We start from the raw sequence: 27140 nt of genomic DNA, 5'->3' as shown, positions 1-27140 counted from the left end.
ACACTGTCCCGGGTCACTCACACTGTCCTGGGTCACACTGTCCTGGGTCACACTGTCCCGGGTCACCCACACTGTCCTGGGTCACACTGTCCTGGGTCACATTGTCCCGGGTCACCCACACTGTCCTACGTCACACTGTCCTGGGACACTCTGTCCCGGGTCACACACACTGTCCTGGGTCACTCACACTGTCCCGGGTCACTCACACTGTCCTGGGTCACACTGTCCCGGGTCACACTGTCCTGGGACACTCTGTCCCGGGTCACTCACACTGTCCTGGGTCACACACACTGTCCCGGGTCACTCACACTGTCATGGGTCACACTGTCCGGGGTCACACTGTCCCGGGTCATACACACTGTCCTGGGTCACTCACACTGTCCTGGGTCACTCACACTGTCCCGGGTAACACTGTCCTGGGTCACACTGTCCCGGGTCACTCACACTGTCCAGGGTCACTCACAATGTCCCGGGTCACTCACAATGTCCCGGGTCACTCACACTGTCCCGGGTCACACTGTCGTGTGTCACTCACACTGTCCCGGGTCATACACACTGTCCCGGGTCACTCACACTGTCCTGGGTCACACTGTCCGTGGTCACTCACACTGTCCCGGGTCACACTGTCCTTGGTCACATTGTCTCGGGTCACTCACACTGTCCTGGGTCACACTGTCCCGGGTCACACACACTGTCCCGGGTCACTCACACTGTCCTGGGTCACACTGTCCTGGGTCACACGCAGTGTCCTGGGTCACTCTGTCCTGGGTCACACTGTCGTGGGTCACTCACACTGTCCCGGGTCACTCACAATGTCCCGGGTCACTCACACTGTCCCGGGTCACACTATCCCGGGTCACACTGTCGTGGGTCACACACACTGTTCCGGGTCACTCACACTGTCCCGGGTCACACTGTCGTGGGTCACACACACTGTTCCGGGTCACTCACACTGTCCCGGGTCACACTGTCGTGGGTCACTCACACTGTCCTGGGTCACACTGTCCGGGTCACTCACACTGTCCTGGGTCACACTGTCCTGGGTCACACTGTCCCGGGTCACCCACACTGTCCTGGGTCACACTGTCCTGGGACACTCTGTCCCGGGTCACACACACTGTCCTGGGTCACTCACACTGTCGCGGGTCACTCCCACTGTCCTGGGTCACACTGTCCTGGGTCACACTGTCCTGGGTCACTCACACTGTCCTGGGTCACTCACACTATCCTGGGTCACACTGTCCTGGGACACTCTGTCCTGGGTCACTCACACTGTCCCGGGTCACTCACACTGTCCTGGGTCACACTGTCCTGGGTCACACTGTCCTGGGACACTCTGTCCCGGGTCACTCACACTGTCCTGGGTCACACACACTGTCCCGGGTCACTCACACTGTGCAGGGTCACTCACAATGTCCCGGGTCACTCACAATGTCTCGGGACACTCACACTGTCCCGGGTCACTCACACTGTCCTGGGTCACACTGTCCCGGGTCACTCACACTGTCCTGGCCCACACTGTCCTGGGTCACACTGTCCTGGGTCACACGCAGTGTCCTGGGTCACTCTTACTGTGCTGGGTCACACTGTCGTGGGTCACTCACACTGTCCTGGGTCACACTGTCCTGGGTCACTCACACTGTGCTGGGTCACACTGTCCTGGGTCACACTGTCCTGGGTCACACTGTCCCGGGTCACTCACACTGTCCTGGGTCACACACACTGTCCCGGGTCACTCACACTGTCCTGGGTCACACTGTCCTGGGTCACACTGTCCCGGGTCACCCACACTGTCCTGGGTCACACTGTCCTGGGTCACATTGTCCCGGGTCACCCACACTGTCCTACGTCACACTGTCCTGGGACACTCTGTCCCGGGTCACACACACTGTCCTGGGTCACTCACACTGTCCCGGGTCACTCACACTGTCCTGGGTCACACTGTCCCGGGTCACACTGTCCTGGGACACTCTGTCCCGGGTCACTCACACTGTCCTGGGTCACACACACTGTCCCGGGTCACTCACACTGTCATGGGTCACACTGTCCGGGGTCACACTGTCCCGGGTCATACACACTGTCCTGGGTCACTCACACTGTCCTGGGTCACTCACACTGTCCCGGGTAACACTGTCCTGGGTCACACTGTCCCGGGTCACTCACACTGTCCAGGGTCACTCACAATGTCCCGGGTCACTCACACTGTCCCGGGTCACACTGTCGTGTGTCACTCACACTGTCCCGGGTCATACACACTGTCCCGGGTCACTCACACTGTCCTGGGTCACACTGTCCGTGGTCACTCACACTGTCCTGGGTCACTCACACTGTCCCGGGTCACACTGTCCTTGGTCACACTGTCTCGGGTCACTCACACTGTCCTGGGTCACACTGTCCCGGGTCACACACACTGTCCCGGGTCACTCACACTGTCCTGGGTCACACTGTCCCGGGTCACTCACACTGTCCTGGGTCACACTGTCCTGGGTCACTCACACTGTCCCAGGCCAATCACACTGTCCTACGTCACACTGTCCTGGGTCACTCACACTGTCCCGGGTCACACTGTCCCGGGTCACTCACACAGTCCCAGGTCATACACACTGTCCCGGGTCACTCACACTGTCCTGGGTCACACTGTCCTGGGTCACACTGTCCTGGGTCACACACACTGTTCCGGGTCACTCACACTGTCCTGGGTCACACTGTCCCGGGTCACTCACACTGTCCTGGGTCACTCACACTGTCCTGGGTCACACTGTCCTGGGTCACACGCAGTGTCCTGGGTCACTCTGTCCTGGGTCACACTGTCGTGGGTCACTCACACTGTCCCGGGTCACACTGTCGTGGGTCACTCACAATGTCCCGGGTCACTCACACTGTCCCGGGTCACTCACACTGTCCCGGGTCACACTATCCCGGGTCACACTGTCGTGGGACACTCTGTCCCGGGTCACTCACACTGTCCTGGGTCACACTGTCCCGGGTCACCCACACTGTCCAGGGTCACACTGTCCTGGGACACTCTGTCCCGGGTCACACACACTGTCCTGGGTCACTCACACTGTCCCGGATCACTCACACTGTCCTGGGTCACACTGTCCTGGGTCACACTGTCCTGGGTCACTCACACTGTCCCGGGTCACTCACACTGTCCTGGGTCACACTGTCCTGGGTCACACTGTCCTGGGACACTCTGTCCCGGGTCACTCACACTGTCCTGGGTCACACACACTGTCCCGGGTCACTCACACTGTCATGGGTCACACTGTCCGGGGTCACACTGTCCCGGGTCATACACACTGTCCTGGGTCACTCACACTGTCCTGGGTCACTCACACTGACCCGGGTCACACTGTCCCGGATCACACTGTCCCGGGTCATTCACACTGTCCCGGGTCACTCACAATGTCCCGGGTCACTCACACTGTGCAGGGTCACTCACAATGTCCCGGGTCACTCACAATGTCCCGGGACACTCACACTGTCCTGGGTCACACTGTCCTGGGTCACTCACACTGTCCTACGTCACACTGTCCTGGGTCACTCACACTGTCCTGGGTCACTCACACTGTCCTTGGTCACACTGTCCTGGGTCAAACTGTCGTGGGTCACTCACACTGTCCCGGGTAATACACACTGTCCTGGGTCACACTGTCCTGGGTCACACTGTCCCGGGTCACTCACACTGTCCTGGGTCACACACACTGTCCTGGGTCACACTGTCCTGGGTCAAACTGTCCCGGGTCACTCACACTGTCCTGGGTCACACTGTCCGGGATCACTCACACTGTCCCGGGTCACACTGTCCTTGGTCACACAGTGTCGGGTCACTAACACTGTCCTGGGTCACACTGTCCCGGGTCACACACACTGTCCCGGGTCACTCACACTGTCCTGGGCCACACTGTCCCGGGTCACTCACACTGTCCTGGGTCACACTGTCCTGGGTCACTCACACTGTCCCAGGCCAATCACACTGTCCTACGTCACACTGTCCTGGGTCACACTGTCCCGGGTCACTCACACTGTCCCGGGTCACACTGTCCCGGGTCACTCACACAGTCCCGGGTCATACACACTGTCCCGGGTCACTCACACTGTCCTGGGTCACACTGTCCTGGGTCATACTGTCCTGGGTCACACACACTGTTCCGGGTCACTCACACTGTCCTGGGTCACACTGTCCCGGGTCACTCACACTGTCCTGGGTCACTCACACTGTCCTGGGTCACACTGTCCTGGGTCACACGCAGTGTCCTGGGTCACTCTGTCCTGGGTCACACTGTCGTGGGTCACTCACACTGTCCCGGGTCACTCACAATGTCCCGGGTCACTCACACTGTCCCGGGTCACACTATCCCGGGTCACACTGTCGTGGGTCACACACACTGTTCCGGGTCACTCACACTGTCCCGGGTCACACTGTCGTGGGTCACACACACTGTTCCGGGTCACTCACACTGTCCCGGGTCACACTGTCGTGGGTCACTCACACTGTCCTGGGTCACACTGTCCGGGTCACTCACACTGTCCTGGGTCACACTGTCCTGGGTCACACTGTCCCGGGTCACCCACACTGTCCTGGGTCACACTGTCCTGGGACACTCTGTCCCGGGTCACACACACTGTCCTGGGTCACTCACACTGTCGCGGGTCACTCCCACTGTCCTGGGTCACACTGTCCTGGGTCACACTGTCCTGGGTCACTCACACTGTCCTGGGTCACTCACACTATCCTGGGTCACAGTGTCCTGGGACACTCTGTCCTGGGTCACTCACACTGTCCCGGGTCACTCACACTGTCCTGGGTCACACTGTCCTGGGTCACACTGTCCTGGGACACTCTGTCCCGGGTCACTCACACTGTCCTGGGTCACACACACTGTCCCGGGTCACTCACACTGTGCAGGGTCACTCACAATGTCCCGGGTCACTCACAATGTCTCGGGACACTCACACTGTCCCGGGTCACTCACACTGTCCTGGGTCACACTGTCCCGGGTCACTCACACTGTCCTGGCCCACACTGTCCTGGGTCACACTGTCCTGGGTCACACGCAGTGTCCTGGGTCACTCTTACTGTGCTGGGTCACACTGTCGTGGGTCACTCACACTGTCCTGGGTCACACTGTCCTGGGTCACTCACACTGTGCTGGGTCACACTGCCCTGGGTCAAACTGTCCTGGGTCACACTGTCCCGGGTCACTCACACTGTCCTGGGTCACACACACTGTCCCGGGTCACTCACACTGTCCTGGGTCACACTGTCCTGGGTCACACTGTCCCGGGTCACCCACACTGTCCTGGGTCACACTGTCCTGGGTCACATTGTCCCGGGTCACCCACACTGTCCTACGTCACACTGTCCTGGGACACTCTGTCCCGGGTCACACACACTGTCCTGGGTCACTCACACTGTCCCGGGTCACTCACACTGTCCTGGGTCACACTGTCCCAGGTCACACTGTCCTGGGACACTCTGTCCCGGGTCACTCACACTGTCCTGGGTCACACACACTGTCCCGGGTCACTCACACTGTCATGGGTCACACTGTCCGGGGTCACACTGTCCCGGGTCATACACACTGTCCTGGGTCACTCACACTGTCCTGGGTCACTCACACTGTCCCGGGTAACACTGTCCTGGGTCACACTGTCCCGGGTCACTCACACTGTCCAGGGTCATTCACACTGTCCCGGGTCACTCACACTGTCCTGGGTCACTCACACTGTCCCGGGTAACACTGTCCTGGGTCACACTGTCCCGGGTCACTCACAATGTCCCGGGTCACTCACACTGTCCCGGGTCACTAACACTGTCCCGGGTCACACTGTCGTGTGTCACTCACACTGTCCCGGGTCATACACACTGTCCCGGGTCACTCACACTGTCCTGGGTCACACTGTCCGTGGTCACTCACACTGTCCTGGGTCACTCACACTGTCCCGGGTCACACTGTCCTTGGTCACACTGTCTCGGGTCACTCACACTGTCCTGGGTCACACTGTCCCGGGTCACACACACTGTCCCGGGTCACTCACACTGTCCTGGGTCACACTGTCCCGGGTCACTCACACTGTCCTGGGTCACACTGTCCTGGGTCACTCACACTGTCCCAGGCCAATCACACTGTCCTACGTCACACTGTCCTGGGTCACTCACACTGTCCCGGGTCACACTGTCCCGGGTCACTCACACAGTCCCAGGTCATACACACTGTCCCGGGTCACTCACACTGTCCTGGGTCACACTGTCCTGGGTCACACTGTCCTGGGTCACACACACTGTTCCGGGTCACTCACACTGTCCTGGGTCACACTGTCCCGGGTCACTCACACTGTCCTGGGTCACTCACACTGTCCTGGGTCACACTGTCCTGGGTCACACGCAGTGTCCTGGGTCACTCTGTCCTGGGTCACACTGTCGTGGGTCACTCACACTGTCCCGGGTCACACTGTCGTGGGTCACTCACAATGTCCCGGGTCACTCACACTGTCCCGGGTCACTCACACTGTCCCGGGTCACACTATCCCGGGTCACACTGTCGTGGGACACTCTGTCCCGGGTCACTCACACTGTCCTGGGTCACACTGTCCCGGGTCACCCACACTGTCCAGGGTCACACTGTCCTGGGTCACACTGTCCTGGGTCACTCACACTGTCCCGGGTCACTCACACTGTCCTGGGTCACACTGTCCTGGGTCACACTGTCCTGGGACACTCTGTCCCGGGTCACTCACACTGTCCTGGGTCACACACACTGTCCCGGGTCACTCACACTGTCATGGGTCACACTGTCCGGGGTCACACTGTCCCGGGTCATACACACTGTCCTGGGTCACTCACACTGTCCTGGGTCACTCACACTGACCCGGGTCACACTGTCCCGGATCACACTGTCCCGGGTCATTCACACTGTCCCGGGTCACTCACAATGTCCCGGGTCACTCACACTGTGCAGGGTCACTCACAATGTCCCGGGTCACTCACAATGTCCCGGGACACTCACACTGTCCTGGGTCACACTGTCCTGGGTCACTCACACTGTCCTACGTCACACTGTCCTGGGTCACTCACACTGTCCTGGGTCACTCACACTGTCCTTGGTCACACTGTCCTGGGTCAAACTGTCGTGGGTCACTCACACTGTCCCGGGTAATACACACTGTCCTGGGTCACACTGTCCTGGGTCACACTGTCCCGGGTCACTCACACTGTCCTGGGTCACACACACTGTCCTGGGTCACACACACTGTCCTGGGTCACACTGTCCTGGGTCAAACTGTCCCGGGTCACTCACACTGTCCTGGGTCACACTGTCCGGGATCACTCACACTGTCCTGGGTCACACTGTCCTGGGACACTTTGTCCCGGCTCACACACACTGTCCTGGGTGACTCACAGTGTCCCGGGTCACACTGTCCTGGGTCACTCACCCAGTCCCGGGTCATACACACTGTCCCGGGTCACTCACACTGTCCTGGGTCACACTGTCCTGGGTCACACACACTGTTCCGGGTCACTCACACTGTCCTGGGTCACACTGTCCCGGGTCACTCACACTGTCCTGGGTCACTCACACTGTCCTGGGTCACACTGTCCTGGGTCACACGCAGTGTCCTGGGTCACTCTCTCCTGGGTCACACTGTCGTGGGTCACTCACACTGTCCCGGGTCACACTGTCGTGGGTCACTCACAATGTCCCGGGTCACTCACACTGTCCCGGGTCACTCACACTGTCCTGGGTCACACTGTCCTGGGTCACACTGTCCCGGGTCACACACACTGTCCCGGGTCACTCACACTGTCCTGGGTCACACTGTCCTGGGTCACACTGTCCTGGGTCACTCACACTGTCCTACGTCACACTGTCCTGGGTCACACTGTCCCGGGTCACCCACACTGTCCTGGGTCACACTATCCCGGGTCACTCTGTCCGGGTCACTCACACTGTCCTGGGTCACACTGTCCTGGGTCACACTGTCCTGGGTCACTCACACTGTCCTACGTCACACTGTCCTGGGTCACACTGTCCCGGGTCACCCACACTGTCCTGGGTCACACTGTCCTGGGACACTCTGTCCCGGGTCACACACACTGTCCTGGGTCACTCACACTGTCCCGGATCACTCACACTGTCCTGGGTCACACTGTCCTGGGTCACACTGTCCTGGGTCACTCACACTGTCCTGGGTCACTCACACTATCCTGGGTCACACTGTCCTGGGACACTCTGTCCCGGGTCACACACACTGTCCTGGGTCACTCACACTGTCCTGGGTCACACACACTGTCCTGGGTCACACACACTGTCCCGGGTCACTCACACTGTCATGGGTCACACTGTCCGGGGTCACACTGTCCCGGGTCATACACACTGTCCTGGGTCACTCACACTGTCCTGGGTCACTCACACTGTCCTGGGTCACAGTGTCCCGGGACACACTGTCCCGGGTCACTCACACTGTCCCAGGTCATTCACACTGTCCTGGGTCACTCACAATGTCCCGGGTCACTCACACTGTCCAGGGTCACTCACAATGTCCCGGGTCACTCACAATGTCCCGGGACACTCACACTGTCCCGGGTCACTCACAATGTCCCGGGTCACTCACACTGTCCCGTGTCACTCACACTGTCCCGGGTCACTCACACTGTCCCGCGTCACACTATCCCGGGTCACTCTGTCACGGGTCACACTGTCGTGGGTCACTCACAATGTCCCGGGTCACTCACACTGTCCCGGGTCACACTGTCCCGGGGCATTCACACTGTCCCGGGTCACTCACAATGTCCCGGGTCACTCACACTGTCCCGGGTCACTCACACTGTCCCGGGTCACACTATCCCGGGTCACACTGTCATGGGTCACTCACACTGTCCCGGGTCATACACACTGTCCCGGGTCACTCACACTGTCGTGGGTCACTCACTCTGTCCTGGGTCACACACACTGTCCTGGATCACACTGTCCTGGGTCACACTGTCCCAGGTCACTCACACTGTCCTGGGTCACACACACTGTCCTGGGTCACACTGTCCAGGGTCACTCACACTGTCCTGGGTCACACTGTCCTGGGACACTCTGTCCCGGGTCACACACACTGTCCTGGGTCACACACACTGTCCTGGGTCACTCACACTGTCCTGGGTCACACACACTGTCCCGGGTCACTCACACTGTCCTGGGTCACACTGTCGTGGGTCACTCACTCTGTCCTGGGTCACACACACTGTCCTGGGTCACACTGTCCTGGGTCACACTGTCCCAGGTCACTCACACTGTCCTGGGTCACACTGTCCAGGGTCACTCACACTGTCCTGGGTCACACTGTCCTGGGACACTCTGTCCCGGGTCACACACACTGTCCTGGGTCACTCACACTGTCCTGGGTCACACACACTGTCCCGGGTCACTCACACTGTCATGGGTCACACTGTCCAGGGTCACACTGTCGTGGGTCACTCACACTGTCCCGGGTCATACACACTGTCCTGGGTCACTCACACTGTCCTGGGTCACTCACTCTGTCCTGGGTCTCACACACACTGTCCTGGGTCACACTGTCCTGGGTCACACTGTCCCAGGTCACTCACACTGTCCTCGGTCACACTGTCCAGGGTCACTCACACTGTCCTGGGTCACACTGTCCTGGGACACTCTGTCCCGGGTCACACACACTGTCCTCGGTCACACACACTGTCCCGGGTCACTCACACTGTCCTGGGTCACACTGTCCAGGGTCACACTGTCCCGGGTCACACACACTGTCCTGGGTCACACTTTCCTGGGTCACACTGTCCCGGGTCACTCACACTGTCCCGGGTCATTCACACTGTCCCGGGTCACTCACACTGTCCTGGGTCACACTGTCCTGGGTCACACTTTCCTGGGTCACACTGTCCCGGGTCACTCACACTGTCCCGGGTCATTCACACTGTCCCGGGTCACTCACACTGTCCTGGGTCACACTGTCCGGGGTCACATTGTACCGGGTCACTCACACTCTCTTGGGTCACACTGTCCCGGGTCACTCTGTCACGGGTCACACTGTCCTGGGTCACTCACACTGTCCTGGGTCACTCACACTGTCCCGGGTTACTCACACTGTCCTGGGTCACACTGTCCTGGGTTACACTGTCCCGGATCACTCACACTGTCCTGGGTCACACTGTCCGGGGTCACACTCTCCCGGGTCACTCACGGTGTCCTGGGTCACACTGTCCTGGGTCACTCACACTGTCCCGGGTCACACTGTCCTGGGTCACACTGTCCCGGGTCTCTCACACTGTCCTGGTTCACACTGTCCCGGATCACTCACACTGTCCTGGGTCACACTGTCCGGGGTCACACTCTCCCGGGTCACTCACGGTGTCCTGGGTCACACTGTCCTGGGTCACTCACACTGTCCTGGGTCACACTGTCCGGGGTCACACTGTCCCGGGTCACTCTCACTGTCCCGTGTCACACTGTCCCGCGTCACTCGGTCCTGGGTCACACTGTCCTGGGTCACACTGTCGTGGGTCACTCACACTGTCCCAGGTCATTCACACTGTCCCGGGTCACTCACACTGTCCTGGGTCACACTGTCCCGGGTCACTCACACTGTCCTGGGTCACACTGTCCTGGGTCACTCACACTGTCCTGGGTCACACTGTCCTGTGTCACTCACACTGTCCCGGGTCACTCACACTGTCCTGGGCCACACTGTCCCGGGTCACTCACACTGTCCCGGGTCACACTGTCCTGGGTCACACTGTCCTGGGTCACACTGTCCCGGGTCACTCACACTGTCGTGGGCCACACTGTCCCGGGTCACTCACAATGTCCTGGGTCACACTGTCCTGGGTCACACTGTCCCGGGTCACTAACACTGTCCCGGGTCACACTTTCCTGGGTCACACTGTCGTGTGTCACTCACACTGTTCCGGGTCATACACACTGTCCCGGGTCACTCACACTGTCCTGGGTCACACTGTCCGTGGTCACTCACACTGTCCTGGGTCACTCACACTGTCCCGGGTCACACTGTCCTGGGTCACACTGTCTCGGGTCACTCACACTGTCCTGGGTCACACTGTCCCGGGTAACACACACTGTCCCGGGTCACTCACACTGTCCTGGGTCACACTGTCCCGGGTCACTCACACTGTCCTGGGTCACACTGTCCTGGGTCACTCATACTGTCCCAGGCCAATCACACTGTCCTACGTCACACTGTCCTGGGTCACACTGTCCCGGGTCACTCACACTGTCCTGGGCCACACTGTCCCGGGTCACTCACACTGTCCCGGGTCACTCACACTGTCCCGGGTCACTCTGTCACGGGTCACACTGATGGGTCACTCACAATGTCCCGGGTCACTCACACTGTCCCGGGTCACACTGTCCCGGGGCATTCACACTGTCCCGGGTCACTCACAATGTCCCGGGTCACTCACACTGTCCCGGGTCACTCACACTGTCCCGGGTCACACTATCCCGGGTCACACTGTCCTGGGTCACTCACACTGTCCCGGGTCACTCACACTGTCCTGGGTCACTCACACGGTCCCAGGTCACTCACACTGTCCTGGGTCACACTGTCCTGGGTCACTCACACTGTCCCGGGTCACACTGTCCTGGGTCACACTCTCCCGGGTCACTCACACTGTCCTGGTTCACACTGTCCCGGGTCACTCACACTGTCCTGGGTCACACTGTCCTGGGTCACTCACACTGTCCTGGGTCACACTGTCTGGGGTCACACTGTCCCGGGTCACTCTCACTGTCCCGTGTCACACTGTCCCGCGTCACTCGGTCCTGGGTCACACTGTCCTGGGTCACACTGTCGTGGGTCACTCACACTGTCCCAGGTCATTCACACTGTCCCGGGTCACTCACACTGTCCTGGGTCACACTGTCTCGGGTCACTCACACTGTCCTGGGTCACACTGTCCCGGGTCACTCACACTGTCCTGGGTCACACTGTCCTGGGTCACTCACACTGTCCTGGGTCACACTGTCCTCTGTCACTCACACTGTCCCGGGTCACTCACACTGTCCTAGGTAACACTGTCCTGGGTCACACTGTCCTGTGTCACTCACACTGTCCTGGGCCACACTGTCCCGGGTCACTCACACTGTCCCGGGTCACACTGTCCTGGGTCACACTGTCCCGGGTCACTCACACTGTCCTGGGCCACACTGTCCCGGGTCACTCACAATGTCCTGGGCCACACTGTCCTGGGTCACACTGTCCCGGGTCACTAAAACTGTCCCGGGTCACTAACACTGTCCCGGGTCACACTTTCCCGGGTCACACTGTCGTGTGTCACTCACACTGTCCCGGGTCATACACACGGTCCCGGGTCACTCACACTGTCCTGGGTCACACTGTCCGTGGTCACTCACACTGTCCTGGGTCACTCACACTGTCCTGGGTCACACTGTCCTGGGTCACACTGTCTCGGGTCACTCACACTGTCCTGGGTCACACTGTCCCGGGTAACACACACTGTCCCGGGTCACTCACACTGTCCTGGGTCACACTGTCCCGGGTCACTCACACTGTCCTGGGTCACACTGTCCTGGGTCACTCATACTGTCCCAGGCCAATCACACTGTCCTACGTCACACTGTCCTGGGTCACACTGTCCCGGGTCACACTGTCCCGGGTCACTCACACTGTCCTGGGCCACACTGTCCCGGGTCACTCACACTGTCCCGGGTCACTCACACTGTCCCGCGTCACACTATCCCGGGTCACTCTGTCACGGGTCACACTGTCGTGGGTCACTCACAATGTCCCGGGTCACTCACACTGTCCCGGGTCACACTGTCCCGGGGCATTCACACTGTCCCGGGTCACTCACAATGTCCCGGGTCACTCACACTGTCCCGGGTCACTCACACTGTCCCGGGTCACACTATCCCGGGTCACACTGTCGTGGGTCACTCACACTGTCCTGGGTCACTCACACTGTCCCGGGTCACACTATCCCGGGTCACACTGTCCCAGGTCACTCACACTGTCCCGAGTCACACTGTCCGGGGTCACACACTGTTCCGGGTCACACTGTCCAGGGTCATACTGTCCCGGGTCACTCACACTGTCCCGAGTCACACTGTCCGGGGTCACACACTGTCCCGGGTCACACTGTCCCGGGTCACACACTGTCCCGGGTCACACTGTCCCGGGTCACTCACACTGTCCCGGGTCACTCACACTGTCCCGGGTCACTCACACTGTCCCGAGTCACACTGTCTGGGGTCACACACTGTCCCGAGTCACACTGTCTGGGGTCACACACTGTCCCGGGTCACACTGTCCCGGGTCACACACTGTCCCGGGTCACACTGTCCCGGGTCACTCACACTGTCCCGGGTCACTCACACTGTCCCGGGTCACTCACAATGTCCCGGGTCACTCACACTGTCCCGGGTCACTCACACTGTCCCGGGTCACTCACACTGTCCCGGGTCACACTATCCCGGGTCACACTGTCGTGGGTCACTCACACTGTCCTGGGTCACTCACACTGTCCCGGGTCACACTATCCCGGGTCACACTGTCCCAGGTCACTCACACTGTCCCGAGTCACACTGTCCGGGGTCACACACTGTTCCGGGTCACACTGTCCAGGGTCATACTGTCCCGGGTCACTCACACTGTCCCGAGTCACACTGTCCGGGGTCACACACTGTCCCGGGTCACACTGTCCCGGGTCACACACTGTCCCGGGTCACACTGTCCCGGGTCACACTGTCCCGGGTCACTCACACTGTCCCGGGTCACTCACACTGTCCCGGGTCACTCACACTGTCCCGAGTCACACTGTCTGGGGTCACACACTGTCCCGAGTCACACTGTCTGGGGTCACACACTGTCCCGGGTCACACTGTCCCGGGTCACACACTGTCCCGGGTCACACTGTCCCGGGTCACTCACACTGTCCCGGGTCACTCACACTGTCCCGGGTCACTCACACTCTCCCGGGTCACTCACACTCTCCCGGGTCACTCACACTGTCCCGGGTCACTCACACTGTCCCGCGTCACACTATCCCGGGTCACTCTGTCACGGGTCACACTGTCGTGGGTCACTCACAATGTCCCGGGTCACTCACACTGTCCCGGGTCACACTGTCCCGGGGCATTCACACTGTCCCGGGTCACTCACAATGTCCCGGGTCACTCACACTGTCCCGGGTCACTCACACTGTCCCGGGTCACACTATCCCGGGTCACACTGTCGTGGGTCACTCACACTGTCCTGGGTCACTCACACTGTCCCGGGTCACACTATCCCGGGTCACACTGTCCCAGGTCACTCACACTGTCCCGAGTCACACTGTCCGGGGTCACACACTGTCCCGGGTCACACTGTCCAGGGTCATACTGTCCCGGGTCACTCACACTGTCCCGAGTCACACTGTCCGGGGTCACACACTGTCCCGGGTCACACTGTCCCGGGTCACACACTGTCCCGGGTCACACTGTCCCGGGTCACACTGTCCCGGGTCACTCACACTGTCCCGGGTCACTCACACTGTCCCGGGTCACTCACACTGTCCCGAGTCACACTGTCTGGGGTCACACACTGTCCCGAGTCACACTGTCTGGGGTCACACACTGTCCCGGGTCACACTGTCCCGGGTCACACACTGTCCCGGGTCACACTGTCCCGGGTCACTCACACTGTCCCGGGTCACTCACACTGTCCCGGGTCACTCACACTCTCCCGGGTCACTCACACTGTCCTGGGTCACACTGTCCCGGGTCACACTGTCCCGGGTCACTCACACTGTCTGGGGTCACACACTCTCCCGGGTCACTCACACTGTCCCGGGTCACACACTGTCCCGGGTCACACTGTCCTGATGTTCACTCTGTGCCGTGCTCCTGCAGTGTCATTGTTTTCTCGGTTGAGGGTTGTAACCAAGGTCTCTCTTGGTTCCATTGTGAAGGTGGGTCACCGAATGCAGTTGGTTCCAATATTTATTTTCTCTGAAGCTGTGGGATTGTGGCCTTGTATTTCCCACTGCCCCCCTCTCCGGGACAGACCTGCCCAGTCAGCTGCCTCTCTCAGTTCCCTTGCCCTCTCCAGCCCCTCATGACAATGCTCAGTGCTACCTCTTCCACTCCCCCACTCCCTCCAAACAAACCCCCCCTCGTTTCAGTGCACCCTCGTTCCACTGTTGACCCCCTCCTCCCCTGGGGGGGTATCTCTCAGGGGGAAGTGGACTGTGCCTTTAACCCTGGCTCTCTTGAGGTCGTGAAGAGGAACCGACCGCAGTGGTCTCCCTCCGAGCTCGGAGCAACTCAACTAATTTCCTGACTTGTGTATAATTTTCATATTAGCAGAAAACGTTATCTATATGTTCCTGCAATCTATATCCTATTTGCCCTGTTACCATGGAGATGGGGCTAATAGGAAAATCAATGTTTTTTAAGCGGAATGCAATTTGTCGATTCGGCAAGAGTGTGGCTTTTGTAATAAATGTTACATTAACAGGGATGGAACAGGAGCGAGTCCAGACCCACGATTGGCAGCAAGTCCCATTAAGAGTGAAGGCAGAGAGCAGCTAGTCTCTATCATCAGACACTGCTGTAAATGATACTGGTAATGACTTTCTAATATGCATCTGGAACAACTTCCTCCACTACTGATGTCTTGTCAATGGTCGTATGTCATCAAAAAAATCTCAGCAGTTTATTGCCTCATTGCTTCGCAAATGTATTTTAAATATCATTCGGAACACGCAATTATTTAAAAAGCTGAACTAAACACTCACTAATGGAGAGAAATACCAACCACCAAAATACATTCATTTCTCAACTGATGAGGAAGTAATTTCACTGAGAATGTGGCACTCACTCTACTCTGCTGCTCACTTTCGACAGGGTTAGGGCAGAAACCACAAACTTCACACCCCAGCATCAAAACTCTCCCCAACACTGTCTGTCTGCTCAGTGCTGCCCATCCCACAAACATCTAATCCCTTTCTGCTCCACACACACAGCCGCAGGTATCCGAAATACTGAAACCACCCAGAACAGGGAGAGAGAGACAGAGACGGACACACAGAGAGGGACAAACCAGGATCAAGCTTCAGAACACAGAAACATAGACAGACCAGGATTAAACCCAGAGCTGAGAGAGACAGAGATATCAGATTCAAGCCCAAAGCAAGAGTGAGTGAAACCACACCAATAAATCCACACTCACTGGATCCTAGTGACACTGTGTGTGGGACTGTCCCCCAGTGAGGGTCAGTGTGTGTGGGACTGTACCCCAGTGCAAGTCAGTGTGTGTGTGGGACTGTCCCCCAGTGCAAGTCAGTGTGTGTGTGTGGGACTGTACCCCAGTGAGGGTCAGTGTGTGTGTGTGGGACTGTACCCCAGTGAGGGTCAGTGTGTATATGGGGGACTGTCCCCCAGTGCAAGTCAGTGTGTGTGTGTGGGACTGTACCCCAGTGAGGGTCAGTGTGTATATGGGGGACTGTCCCCCAGTGCAAGTCAGTGTGTGTGTGGGACTGTACCCCAGTGAGGGTCAGTGTGTGTGTGGGACTGTACCCCAGTGAGAGTCAGTGTGTGTGTGGGACTGTCCCCCAGTGAGGGTCAGTGTGTGTGTGGGGGACTGTACCCCAGTGAGAGTCAGTGTGTGTGTGTGACTGTACCCCATTGAGAGTCAGTGTGTGTGTGGGACTGTCCCCCAGTGAGGGCCAGTGTGTGTGTGTGACTGTACCCCATTGAGAGTCAGTGTGTGTGTGGGACTTTCCCCCAGTGAGGGCCAGTGTGTGTGTGGGACTGTACCCCATTGAGAGTCAGTGTGTGTGGGACTGTCCCCCAGTGAGGGTCAGTGTGTGTGGGACTGTCCCCCAGTGAGGGTCAGTGTGTGTGTGGGACTGTCCCCCAGTGAGAGTCAGTGTGTGTGTGGGACTGTACCCCAGTGAGAGTCAGTGTGTGTGTGGGACTGTACCCCATTGAGAGTCAGTGTGTGTGGGACTGTCCCCCAGTGAGGGTCAGTGTGTGTGTGGGACTGTACCCCATTGAGAGTCAGTGTGTGTGGGACTGTCCCCCAGTGAGGGTCAGTGTGTGTGGGACTGTCCCCCAGTGAGGGTCAGTGTGTGTGTGGGGGACTGTACCCCAGTGAGAGTCAGTGTGTGTGTGTGACTGTCCCCCAGTGAGGGTCAGTGTGTGTGTGCGACTGTCCCCCAGTGAGAGTCAGTGTGTGTGGGACTGTCCCCCAGTGAGGGTCAGTGTGTGTGTGGGACTGTCCCCCAGTGAGAGTCAGTGTGTGTGTGGGACTGTACCCCAGTGAGAGTCAGTGTGTGTGGGACTGTACCCCAGTGAGAGTCAGTGTGTGTGGGACTGTACCCCAGTGAGGGTCAGTGTGTGTGGGACTGTACCCCAGTGAGGGTCAGTGTGTGTGGGACTGTACCCCAGTGAGGGTCAGTGTGTGTGTGGGACTGTCCCCCAGTGAGAGTCAGTGTGTGTGGGACTGTCCCCCAGTGAGAGTCAGTGTGTGTGGGACTGTACCCCAGTGAGGGTCAGTGTGTGTGTGGGACTGTCCCCCAGTGAGGGTCAGTGTGTGTGTGGGACTGTCCCCCAGTGAGAGTCAGTGTGTGTGGGACTGTACCCCAGTGAGGGTCAGTGTGTGTGTGGGACTGTCCCCCAGTGAGAGTCAGTGTGTGTGTGTGACTGTCCCCCAGTGAGGGCCAGTGTGTGTGTGGGACTGTACCCCATTGAGAGTCAGTGTGTGTGTGTGACTGTACCCCAGTGAGGGCCAGTGTGTGTGTGGGACTGTACCCCAGTGAGAGTCAGTGTGTGTGTGTGGGACTGTACCCCATTGAGAGTCAGTGTGTGTGTGTGACTGTACCCCAGTGAGGGCCAGTGTGTGTGTGGGACTGTACCACAGTGAGAGTCAGTGTGTGTGTGTGGGACTGTACCCCAGTGAGAGTCAGTGTGTATGTGGGACTGTACCCCAGTGAGAGTCAGTGTGTGTGGGACTGTCCCCCAGTGAGGGTCAGTGTGTGTGTGGGACTGTCCCCCAGTGAGAGTCAGTGTGTGTGTGGGACTGTCCCCCAGTGAGAGTCAGTGTGTGTGGGACTGTCCCCCAGTGAGGGTCAGTGTGTGTGTGGGACTGTCCCCCAGTGAGAGTCAGTGTGTATGTGGGACTGTCCCCCAGTGAGGGTCAGTGTGTGTGAGACTGTACCCCAGTGAGAGTCAGTGTGTGTGTGGGACTGTCCCCCAGTGAGGGTCAGTGTGTGTGTGGGACTGTCCCCCAGTGAGAGTCAGTGTGTGTGTGGGACTGTCCCCCAGTGAGAGTCAGTGTGTGTGGGACTGTCCCCCAGTGAGGGTCAGTGTGTGTGTGGGACTGTCCCCCAGTGAGAGTCAGTGTGTGTGTGGGACTGTCCCCCAGTGAGAGTCAGTGTGTGTGGGACTGTCCCCCAGTGAGGGTCAGTGTGTGTGTGCGACTGTCCCCCAGTGAGAGTCAGTGTGTGTGGGACTGTCCCCCAGTGAGGGTCAGTGTGTGTGTGGGACTGTCCCCCAGTGAGAGTCAGTGTGTGTGTGGGACTGTACCCCAGTGAGAGTCAGTGTGTGTGGGACTGTACCCCAGTGAGAGTCAGTGTGTGTGGGACTGTACCCCAGTGAGGGTCAGTGTGTGTGGGACTGTACCCCAGTGAGGGTCAGTGTGTGTGGGACTGTACCCCAGTGAGGGTCAGTGTGTGTGTGGGACTGTCCCCCAGTGAGAGTCAGTGTGTGTGGGACTGTCCCCCAGTGAGAGTCAGTGTGTGTGGGACTGTACCCCAGTGAGGGTCAGTGTGTGTGGGACTGTCCCCCGGTGAGAGTCAGTGTGTGTGTGGGACTGTACCCCAGTGAGGGTCAGTGTGTGTGTGTATGTGTGTTTGGGGGGGTGTGCAGGTATATGTAACTCCAAGGTGAGTATTAAATGCCCTCGGGCTGATTTGGTTCAGGCAGTAAAGGCCCTTTGGCCCACGATGTTGTGCCGAGGTTTAATCCTAATGTAAAATATAGTAACTTAACCTACGCACCCCTCAACTCACTGCTATCCATGTGCATGTCCAGCAGTCGCTTAAATGTCCCCAATGACTCTGCGTCCACCACCACAGCTGGCAACACATTCCATGCATTCACAACTCTCTGTGTAAAGAACCTTCCTCTGACGTCTCCTTTATACCTTCCTCCTAATATCTCCAAACTGTGACCCCTCGTACCAGTCAATCCTGCCCTGGGGAAAGTCTCTGGCCATTGACTCTATCGATTCCTCACATTATTTTGTACACCTTGATCAGGTCTCCTCTCTTCCTCCTTCTCTCCAGAGAGAAAAGTCTGAGCTTATTCAACCTTTCTTCATAAGACAAGCCCTCCAGTCCAGGCAGCATCCTGCTAAACCTTCTTTGCACCCTCTCCAAAGCCTCTGTATCTTTCCTATAGTAGGGCGACCAGAACTGGACACAATATTCCAAGTGTGGTCTCACCAGGGACTTGTAGAGCTGCAGCAAAACTTCGCGGCTCTTAAACTCGATCCCCCTGTTAATGAAAGCCAAAATATCATATGCTTTCTTAACAACCCTATCCACTTGGGTGGCAACTTTGAGGGATCTATGTACTTGCACACCCAGATCTCTCTGTTCCTCCACACTGCCAAGAATCCTGTCTTTAATCCTATATTCAGCATTTGAGTTTGATCTTCCAAAATGCATCACTTCACATTTATCCAGGTTGAACTCCATCTGCCATTTCTCAGCCCAGCTCTGCATTCCTGATGAAGGGCTTTTTGTCTGAAATATCAATTTTCCTGCTCCTCGGATGCTGCCTGACCTGCTGTGCTTTTCCAGCAACACACTGATCTAAACTCTAGTTTCCAGAATCTACAGTCCTCACTTTTGCCCAGCTCTGCATCCTGTCTATGCAGCGCCGCAGCGTGCAGTAGCCCTTTATACTATCGACGATCTTTGTGTCATCTGTAAATTTACTAACCCACCCCTCAACCTCCTCATCCAAGTCATTTATAAAAACTACAAAGAGCAGAGGCCCAAGAACAGAGCCCTGTGGGACCCCACTCAATGCTGACCTCCAGGCAGAATACTTCCCATCTCCAACCACTCTCTGCCCTATGTCAGCCAACCGATTCTGAATCCAGATATCTATCCCATTCCTCCTGACTTTATGAATGAGCCTGCCATGGGGAACCCTATCAAGTGCCTTGCTGAAGTCCATATACACCACATCCACTGCTCAACTTTCATCGGTCTGTCTTGTAACTTCCTCAAAGAACTCAATAAGATTTGTGAGGCATGACCTGCCCCTCATAATGCCATGCTGACTGCCTTTAATCACACTATGGGTCATAGAGTCATAGAGATGTACAGCACGGAAACAGACCCTTCGGCCCAACCCGTCCATGCCGACCAGATATCCCAACCCCATCTAGTCCCACCTGCCAGCACCCAGCCCATATCCCGCCAAACCCTTCCTATTCATATACCCTTCCAGGTGCCTTTTAAATGTTGCAATTGTACCAGCCTCCACCACTTCCTCTGGCAGCTCATTCCATACACGTACCACCCTCTGCGTGAAAAAGTTGCCCCTTCAGTCTCTTTTATATTTTCCCCCTCTCACCCTAAAACTATGCCGTCTCGTTCTGAACTCCCTGACCCCAGGGAAAAGACTTTGTCTATTTATCCTATCCATGACCCTCATAATTTTGTAAACCTCTATAAGGTCACCCCTCAGCCTCCGACACTCCAGGGAAAACAGCCCCAGCCTGTTCAGCCTCTCCCTGTAGCTCAGATCCTCCAACCCTGGCAACATCCTTGTAAATCTTTTCTGAATCCTTTCAAGTTTCACAACATCTTTCCGACAGGAAGGAGACCAGAATTGCACGCAATATCCCAACAGTGGCCAAACCAATGTCCTTGTATAGCCACAACATGACCTCCCAACTTCTGTACTCAATACTCTGACCAATAAAGGAAAGCATACCAAACGCCTTCTTCACTATCCTATCTACCTGCATCTCCACTTTCAAGGAGCTATGAACCTGCACTCCAAGGTCTCTTTGTTCAGCAACACTCCCTAGGACCTTACCATTAAGTGTATAAGTCCTGCTAAGATTTGCTTTCCCAAAATGCAGCACCTCGTATTTATCTGAATTAAATGCCCATAGATCCTATCCCTCCGAATTCTTTCCAAAACTTGGCTGATCACAAATGTAAGACTGACTGGTCTGAAATTGCCAGGGATTTCCCTATTACCCTTGAAAAGCGAAACAACATTCGCCTCCTTCCAATCCTCCGGTACGACTCTTGTGGAGAGTGAGGAGGCAAATATCCTCTCCAGCGGCTTCGCAACCTCCTTTCTCGCTTCCCGGAGCAGCCTAGGATACATCTGGTCTGGCCCTGGAGACTTATCAGTCTTTAATGTTTTCCAAAATTTCTAGCACATCCACTTTATCAATCTTGATCTGGTCAAGACTGTATCTCAGCTCCTCTAAGTTTTCATTTACAACAGTTCCCTCTCCTTGGTGAAAACCGAAGCAAAAAACTCATTTAGGGCTTCCCCTATCTGCTCAGACTCCACACACAAGTTCCCTCTGCTATCCCTGATTGGACCTACCTTCTCCCTGATCATTCTCTTATTCTTCACATATGAGTAAAACGCCTTTGGGTTCTCCCTAATCCTTCCTGCCAGGCCTTTCTCATGCCCCCTCTTCTCAGTCCATTTCTGAGCTCCTTTCTAGCAAGCCTGTAATCCTCTAAAGCTGTGCTAGATCTTTGCTTCCTCCACCTTACATAAGCTGCCTTCTTCCTTTTGACGAGAAGCTCCTCTGTTCTCGTCATCCAAGGTTCCTTAATCTTACCCCTTCTTACCTGTCTCAGAGGAACAAATTCATGCATCACTCACAACAACTGCCTAAACAGTCTCCACATGTCTGCTGTGTCCTTTCTGAATAATTGCTCCCAGTCTGTATTTCCCAACTCCTGTCTGATAGCGTCATAATTTCCTTTTCCCCAATTAAATATCTTCCCTCGGTAACTGCTCCTTTCCCTTTCCAAAGCTATGCTAAATGTGAGGCAGTTGTGATCACTGTCCCCAAAGTGCTCTCCCACTGTGAGATCTGACACTTGTCCTGGCTAGTTGCAGAACACCAAATCCAGAATGGCCTCTCCCCTCGTTGGTCTGTCTACATACTGAGTAAGGAAACCCTCCTGAACACACCTGACAAAAAAAGGTTCCATCCAAACCATCTGCCCTAAGGAGGCTCCAGTCGATATTGGGAAAGTTGAAGTCACCCATAACAACAACCCTGCTACATCTACATTTTTCCAAAATCTGTCAGCCTATGAGTTCTTCAAACTCCCCACTGCTATTAGGTGGTCTGTAGAAAACCCCCAATGAGGTGGCTGTCCCCTTGCTGTTCCTAACTCCCACCCATACTGACTCAGTAGACAAACCTTCCTCAACAACCTTCGTTTCTGTAGCCGTGATGCACTCTCTGATTAGCAATGCTACACCCCCCTCCTCTTTTTCCACCCTCCCTGTTCTTTTTAAACGTTCTAAACCCTGGAAAGTCAAGCAACCATTCCTGCCCCTGTGAAACTCCCGTCTCCGTTATGGCCACAACATCGTAGCCCCAAATCACACACACACAGTCTCACACACACACACACACACAGTCTCACACACACACCCCCCCCCACACACACACAGTCTCACACACACACACACACACAGTCTCTCTCACACACACACACACACAGTCTCTCACACACACACACACACAGTCTCTCACACACACACACACACACACACACACAGTCTCACATACACACACACACAGTCACACACACACTCCCACACCCACACACACCCCCAGACACACAGTCTGACACACACACACACACACACAGAGTCACACACCCCCACACACACACAGTCACACACACACTCCCAGACCCACACCCCCCCCCCACATACAGTCACACACACTCCCACACCCACACACACAGTCTCATACACACACCCACACACACAGTCACACACACACACCCACACACAGTCACACACAGACACACACACCCACACACAGTCTCACACCCACACCCACACCCCATCAGTGTCTCTCACACTCACAGACACAGAGTGTCCTGTACTGACCATTCCTATAAACTCAAATTCCTCGTCCCGCTGTCTGGTTTTTTTCCTCTGGCTGTAACCTTTCCAAATCTGTGAAAAAAACCACAACCCTCCTTCAGAAATCTCCAGTTCCTTCCCACCCACCCACCCTGTCCCTACAGACACACTCCTGTTCAATAGCATCCCCAACCTCCAATTCCCTGTGTTAGGGACAACCTGGGATAACTCTGGAGAGACAAAGATCCTGGGGCATTGCATACAGCACTGTCAGTCCAGAAACAAGAGCAGGAACTGCTGCCGAAGCTCAGGGAACACAGACTTAATGTTTCCAATGTCTGTCCAGAGCTGCCTGGTGCAGTATGGTCCCTTACCCTGAATGGGGCAGACACCAGGAGAGAGGTGACCCACAGACGGGGTATGGCCCAGGTCTGCACTGAGCCCTGCTCACCACCAGCCTCCCGTGTTTGTCTCTGGGACAGACAGCAGCAATACCAGGGTGGGGTCCCTCTGACCGAGGGGCAACAGGCAAGAGGGCAGGGATACGCAAGAGTGAGAGAGGGAGTGTGAGGGGGTGTGAGGGGGTGTGAGGGGGTGTGTCCCCTCCCTGGCCTGGGTCAGTGTTTCTGACCCAGAGCCCTGTGTAACAGTGTGAGCTGCTGCTGTGTCTGGGAGGGGCCTGAGGGTCACACTGTGACAAAATAACCCAGGGGGAAAACTGGCCTGGTCCCTGTGGGTGTGTGTGTGGGTGTGTGGGAGTGGGGTGGGGAGTGTTTGTGTGTGGGGGTTGGGGAGTGGGTGTGTGTGGGGGGGTGGGGAGTGTGGGTGTGGGCGTGGGGTGGAGTGTGTGTGGGGTGGGGAGTGTGTATGTGTGTTGGGGGGGTGGGGAGTGTGTGTGGGGGTGTGTGGGGTGGGGAGTGAATGTGTGTGTGTGTGTGGGGGGGGGGCGAGGAGTGTGTGTGGGGGAGTGTGTGTGTGGGGTGTGGGTGTGGGGAGTGGGGAGTGTGTATATGTGTGGGGAACTGGGGTGTGTGGGGGGGGATTGGGGAGTGTGGGGAGTGTGTGTGTGTGGGTATGGGGTGGGGAGTGTGTGTGGGGAGGTGGGGAGTGTGTGTGTGTGGGTGTGGGATGGGCTGTGTGTGTGGGGGGGAGTGGGGAGTCTGGGTGTGGGGTGGGGAGTGAGTGTGGGGGAGTGGGGAGTGTGTGAGTATTTGTGTGTGGGGGGTGGGGAGTGTGTGTGTGGGGTGTGGGGTGGGGGTGAGGAGTGTGTGTGTGTGGGGGGGTGGGGAGTGTGTGTGGGTGTGTGTGGCGTGGGGTGGGGAGTGTGTGTGTGTGGGGTGGGAAGTGTGTGTGTGTGGGGTGGGGAGTGTGTGTGTTGGGGGGGAGTGTGTGTGTTGGGGGGGTGGGGAGTGTGTGTGTCTGGGGGGGGGGAGTGTGTGTCTGGGGGGGGGGGTAGTGTGTGTGTCTGGGGGTCTGGGGAGTGTGTGTTGGGGGGTGGGGAGTGTGTGTGTCTGGGGGGGAGTGTGTGTGTTGGGGGGGTCTGGGGAGTGTGTGTGTCTGGGGGGGGAGTGTGTGTGTTGGGGGGGTCTGGGGAGTGTGTGTGTTGGGGGGGAGTGTGTGTTGGGGGGGTGGGGAGTGTGTGTGTCTGGGGGGGGAGTGTGTGTGTCTGGGGGTCTGGGGAGTGTGTGTGTTGGTGGGGAGTGTGTGTGTGGTGGGGAGTGTGTGTGGGGTGGGGAGTGTGTGTGTGTGTGTGGGGGGGGGGTGTGTGTATGGGGGGGGGTGGGGTGTGTGTGTGGGGGGGCTGGGGAGTGTGTGTGTGGGGGGAGAGTGGGGAGCGTGTGTGTGGGGGGGGTGAGGAGTGTGTGTGTGTCTGGGGGGTGAGGAGTGTGTGTGTGTCTGGGGGGTGGGGAGTGTGTGTGTCTGGGGGGGGGGAATGTGTGTGTGAGAGCAGCAACGAGCAATGAACCCCACCCCTCAGGATCTCCCTACTCCCTCAGGATCTCCCTGGTCCCTCAGGATCTCCCTGCTCCCTCAGGATCTCCCTGCTCCCTCAGGATCTCCCCACCCCCTCAGGATCTCCCCACCCCCTCAGGATCTCCCCACCCCTCAGGATCTCCCTGCTCCCTCAGGATCTCCCCACCCCCTCAGGATCTCCCCACCCCTCAGGATCTCCCTGCTCCCTCAGGATCTCTCCACCCCTCAGGATCTCCCCACCCCCTCAGGATCTCCCTGCTCCCTCAGGATCTCCCCACCCCTCAGGATCTCCCTGCTCCCTCAGGATCTCTCCACCCCTCAGGATCTCCCCACCCCCTCAGGATCTCCCCACCCCTCAGGATCTCCCTGCTCCCTCAGGATCTCCCTGCTCCCTCAGGATCTCCCCACCCCCTCAGGATCTCCCCACCCCCTCAGGATCTCCCCACCCCTCAGGATCTCCCTGCTCCCTCAGGATCTCCCCACCCCCTCAGGATCTCCCCACCCCTCAGGATCTCCCCACTCCTTCAGTATAGAATCCCTACAGGATGGAAGCAGGCCATTCAGCCCATCTGGTCCATACAAACCTGCTGAAGGGTATCCCACTCCACTACCCCATCCCTGTAATCCGTGTTTAATCCCACAAATTTGGACTGTGGGAGGAAACTGGAGCACCCGGAGGAAACCCACGCAGACACAGGGAGAACGTGCAAACTCCACACAGAGAGTTACCTGAGGCTGGAATCGAACCTGGGACCCTGGTGCTGTGAGGCAGCAGTGCTAACCACTGAGTCACTGTGACGTCCAACTCCCTCAGTGTCTCCCTCCATCCCTCACCATCTTCATAAAGACCCAGATGCAGGTGATGACCCTGATCCACATTCACCGAGTGTTCCTCCCTGTTCCGAGAATCCGGTCAGAATCCAAACGCCTCCCCCCCGCCAAGTATCGCACCCCCCAGGGCCCAGTCCCCCCTCCCCCCCAGGGCCCAGTCTCCCCCTCCCCCCACCCCGGGCCCTGTGTGTTTGCCCACGGTCTCGGTCTCGGTCTCGGCCTACCTTCTGGATGAGGGTTGCAGCCTGTGCAGGCTCCATGGTGACAGGGGGCAGTAATTTCCTGTTCTTCTCCCTCTGCTCCTCCCTCCAGATGTCCCTCATAATGCGGGCCCCTGAGACGGCCTTGCCGAGCCCGCTCCGCGATCTGGATAATCCGAACCGCTTCATCTGTGCTCTGGGGGACCTCCTCCTCCTAAAACATGGAGACAGTTCAAAGGTCAGCGCCAATCCCCTGCCATTGACACACCGTCTCATCGCCAACCCCCTCCCATCGTCGCCCCCACATCGTCACCCCCCTCCCATCATCACCCCCCTCCCATCATCACCCCCCTCCCATCGTCACCCCCTCCCATCGTCGCCCCCACATCGTCACCCCCCCTCCCATCGTCACCCCCCCTCCCATCGTCACCCCTCTCCCATCATCACCCCCCCTCCCATCATCACCCCCCTCCCATCGTCACCCCCTCCCATCGTCACCCCCACATCATCACCCCCCTCTCATCGTCACCCCCCCTCCCATCATCAACCCCCTCCCATCGTTACCCCCCTCCCATCGTCGCCCCCACATCGTCACCCCCCTCCCATCATCACCCCCCTCCCATCATCACCCCTGCATCGTCACCCCCCTCCCATCGTCACCCCCCTCCCATCGTCACCCCCGCATCGTCACCCCCCTCCCATCGTCGCCCCCACATCGTCACCCCCCTCCCATCGTCACCCCCCTCCCATCGTCACCCCCATCCATCGTCACCCCCGCATCGTCACCCCCCTCCCATCGTCGCCCCCACATCGTCACCCCCCCTCCCATCGTCACCCCCCTCCCATCGTCACCCCCCTCCATCGTCACCCCCCGCATCGTCACCCCCCTCCCATCGTCACCCCCCTCCCATCGTCACCCCTCCCATCGTCACCCCCGCATCGTCACCCCCCTCCCATCGTCACCCCCCCTCCCATCGTCACCCCC

The 27140-nt window shown here is 57.8% G+C and overlaps 1 protein-coding gene across 1 annotated transcript in view; it reads right to left on the bottom strand.

Moving 5' to 3' along the window:
- Positions 1 to 27140, bottom strand: part of LOC140476717 (dynein regulatory complex protein 11-like) — a 222927-nt gene that overhangs the window by 183854 nt on the left and 11933 nt on the right. Inside the window, exons 3-4 of the mRNA XM_072569537.1 lie at positions 26180 to 26369; positions 23175 to 23243 (exon numbers count right to left, since the gene is read on the bottom strand). Coding sequence (XP_072425638.1) covers positions 23175 to 23243; positions 26180 to 26344 — 234 coding nt within the window. The 5' untranslated portion in view covers positions 26345 to 26369. The remainder of the gene's footprint in view (positions 1 to 23174; positions 23244 to 26179; positions 26370 to 27140) is intronic.

The sequence above is a fragment of the Chiloscyllium punctatum genome, chromosome 5 (genome assembly GCF_047496795.1).
Source record: "Chiloscyllium punctatum isolate Juve2018m chromosome 5, sChiPun1.3, whole genome shotgun sequence".
Classification (NCBI taxonomy): Eukaryota; Metazoa; Chordata; class Chondrichthyes; order Orectolobiformes; family Hemiscylliidae; genus Chiloscyllium; species Chiloscyllium punctatum.
The sequence above is the reverse complement of the archived record's forward strand: the minus strand, read 5'-3'. Positions and strand labels throughout refer to the sequence as shown.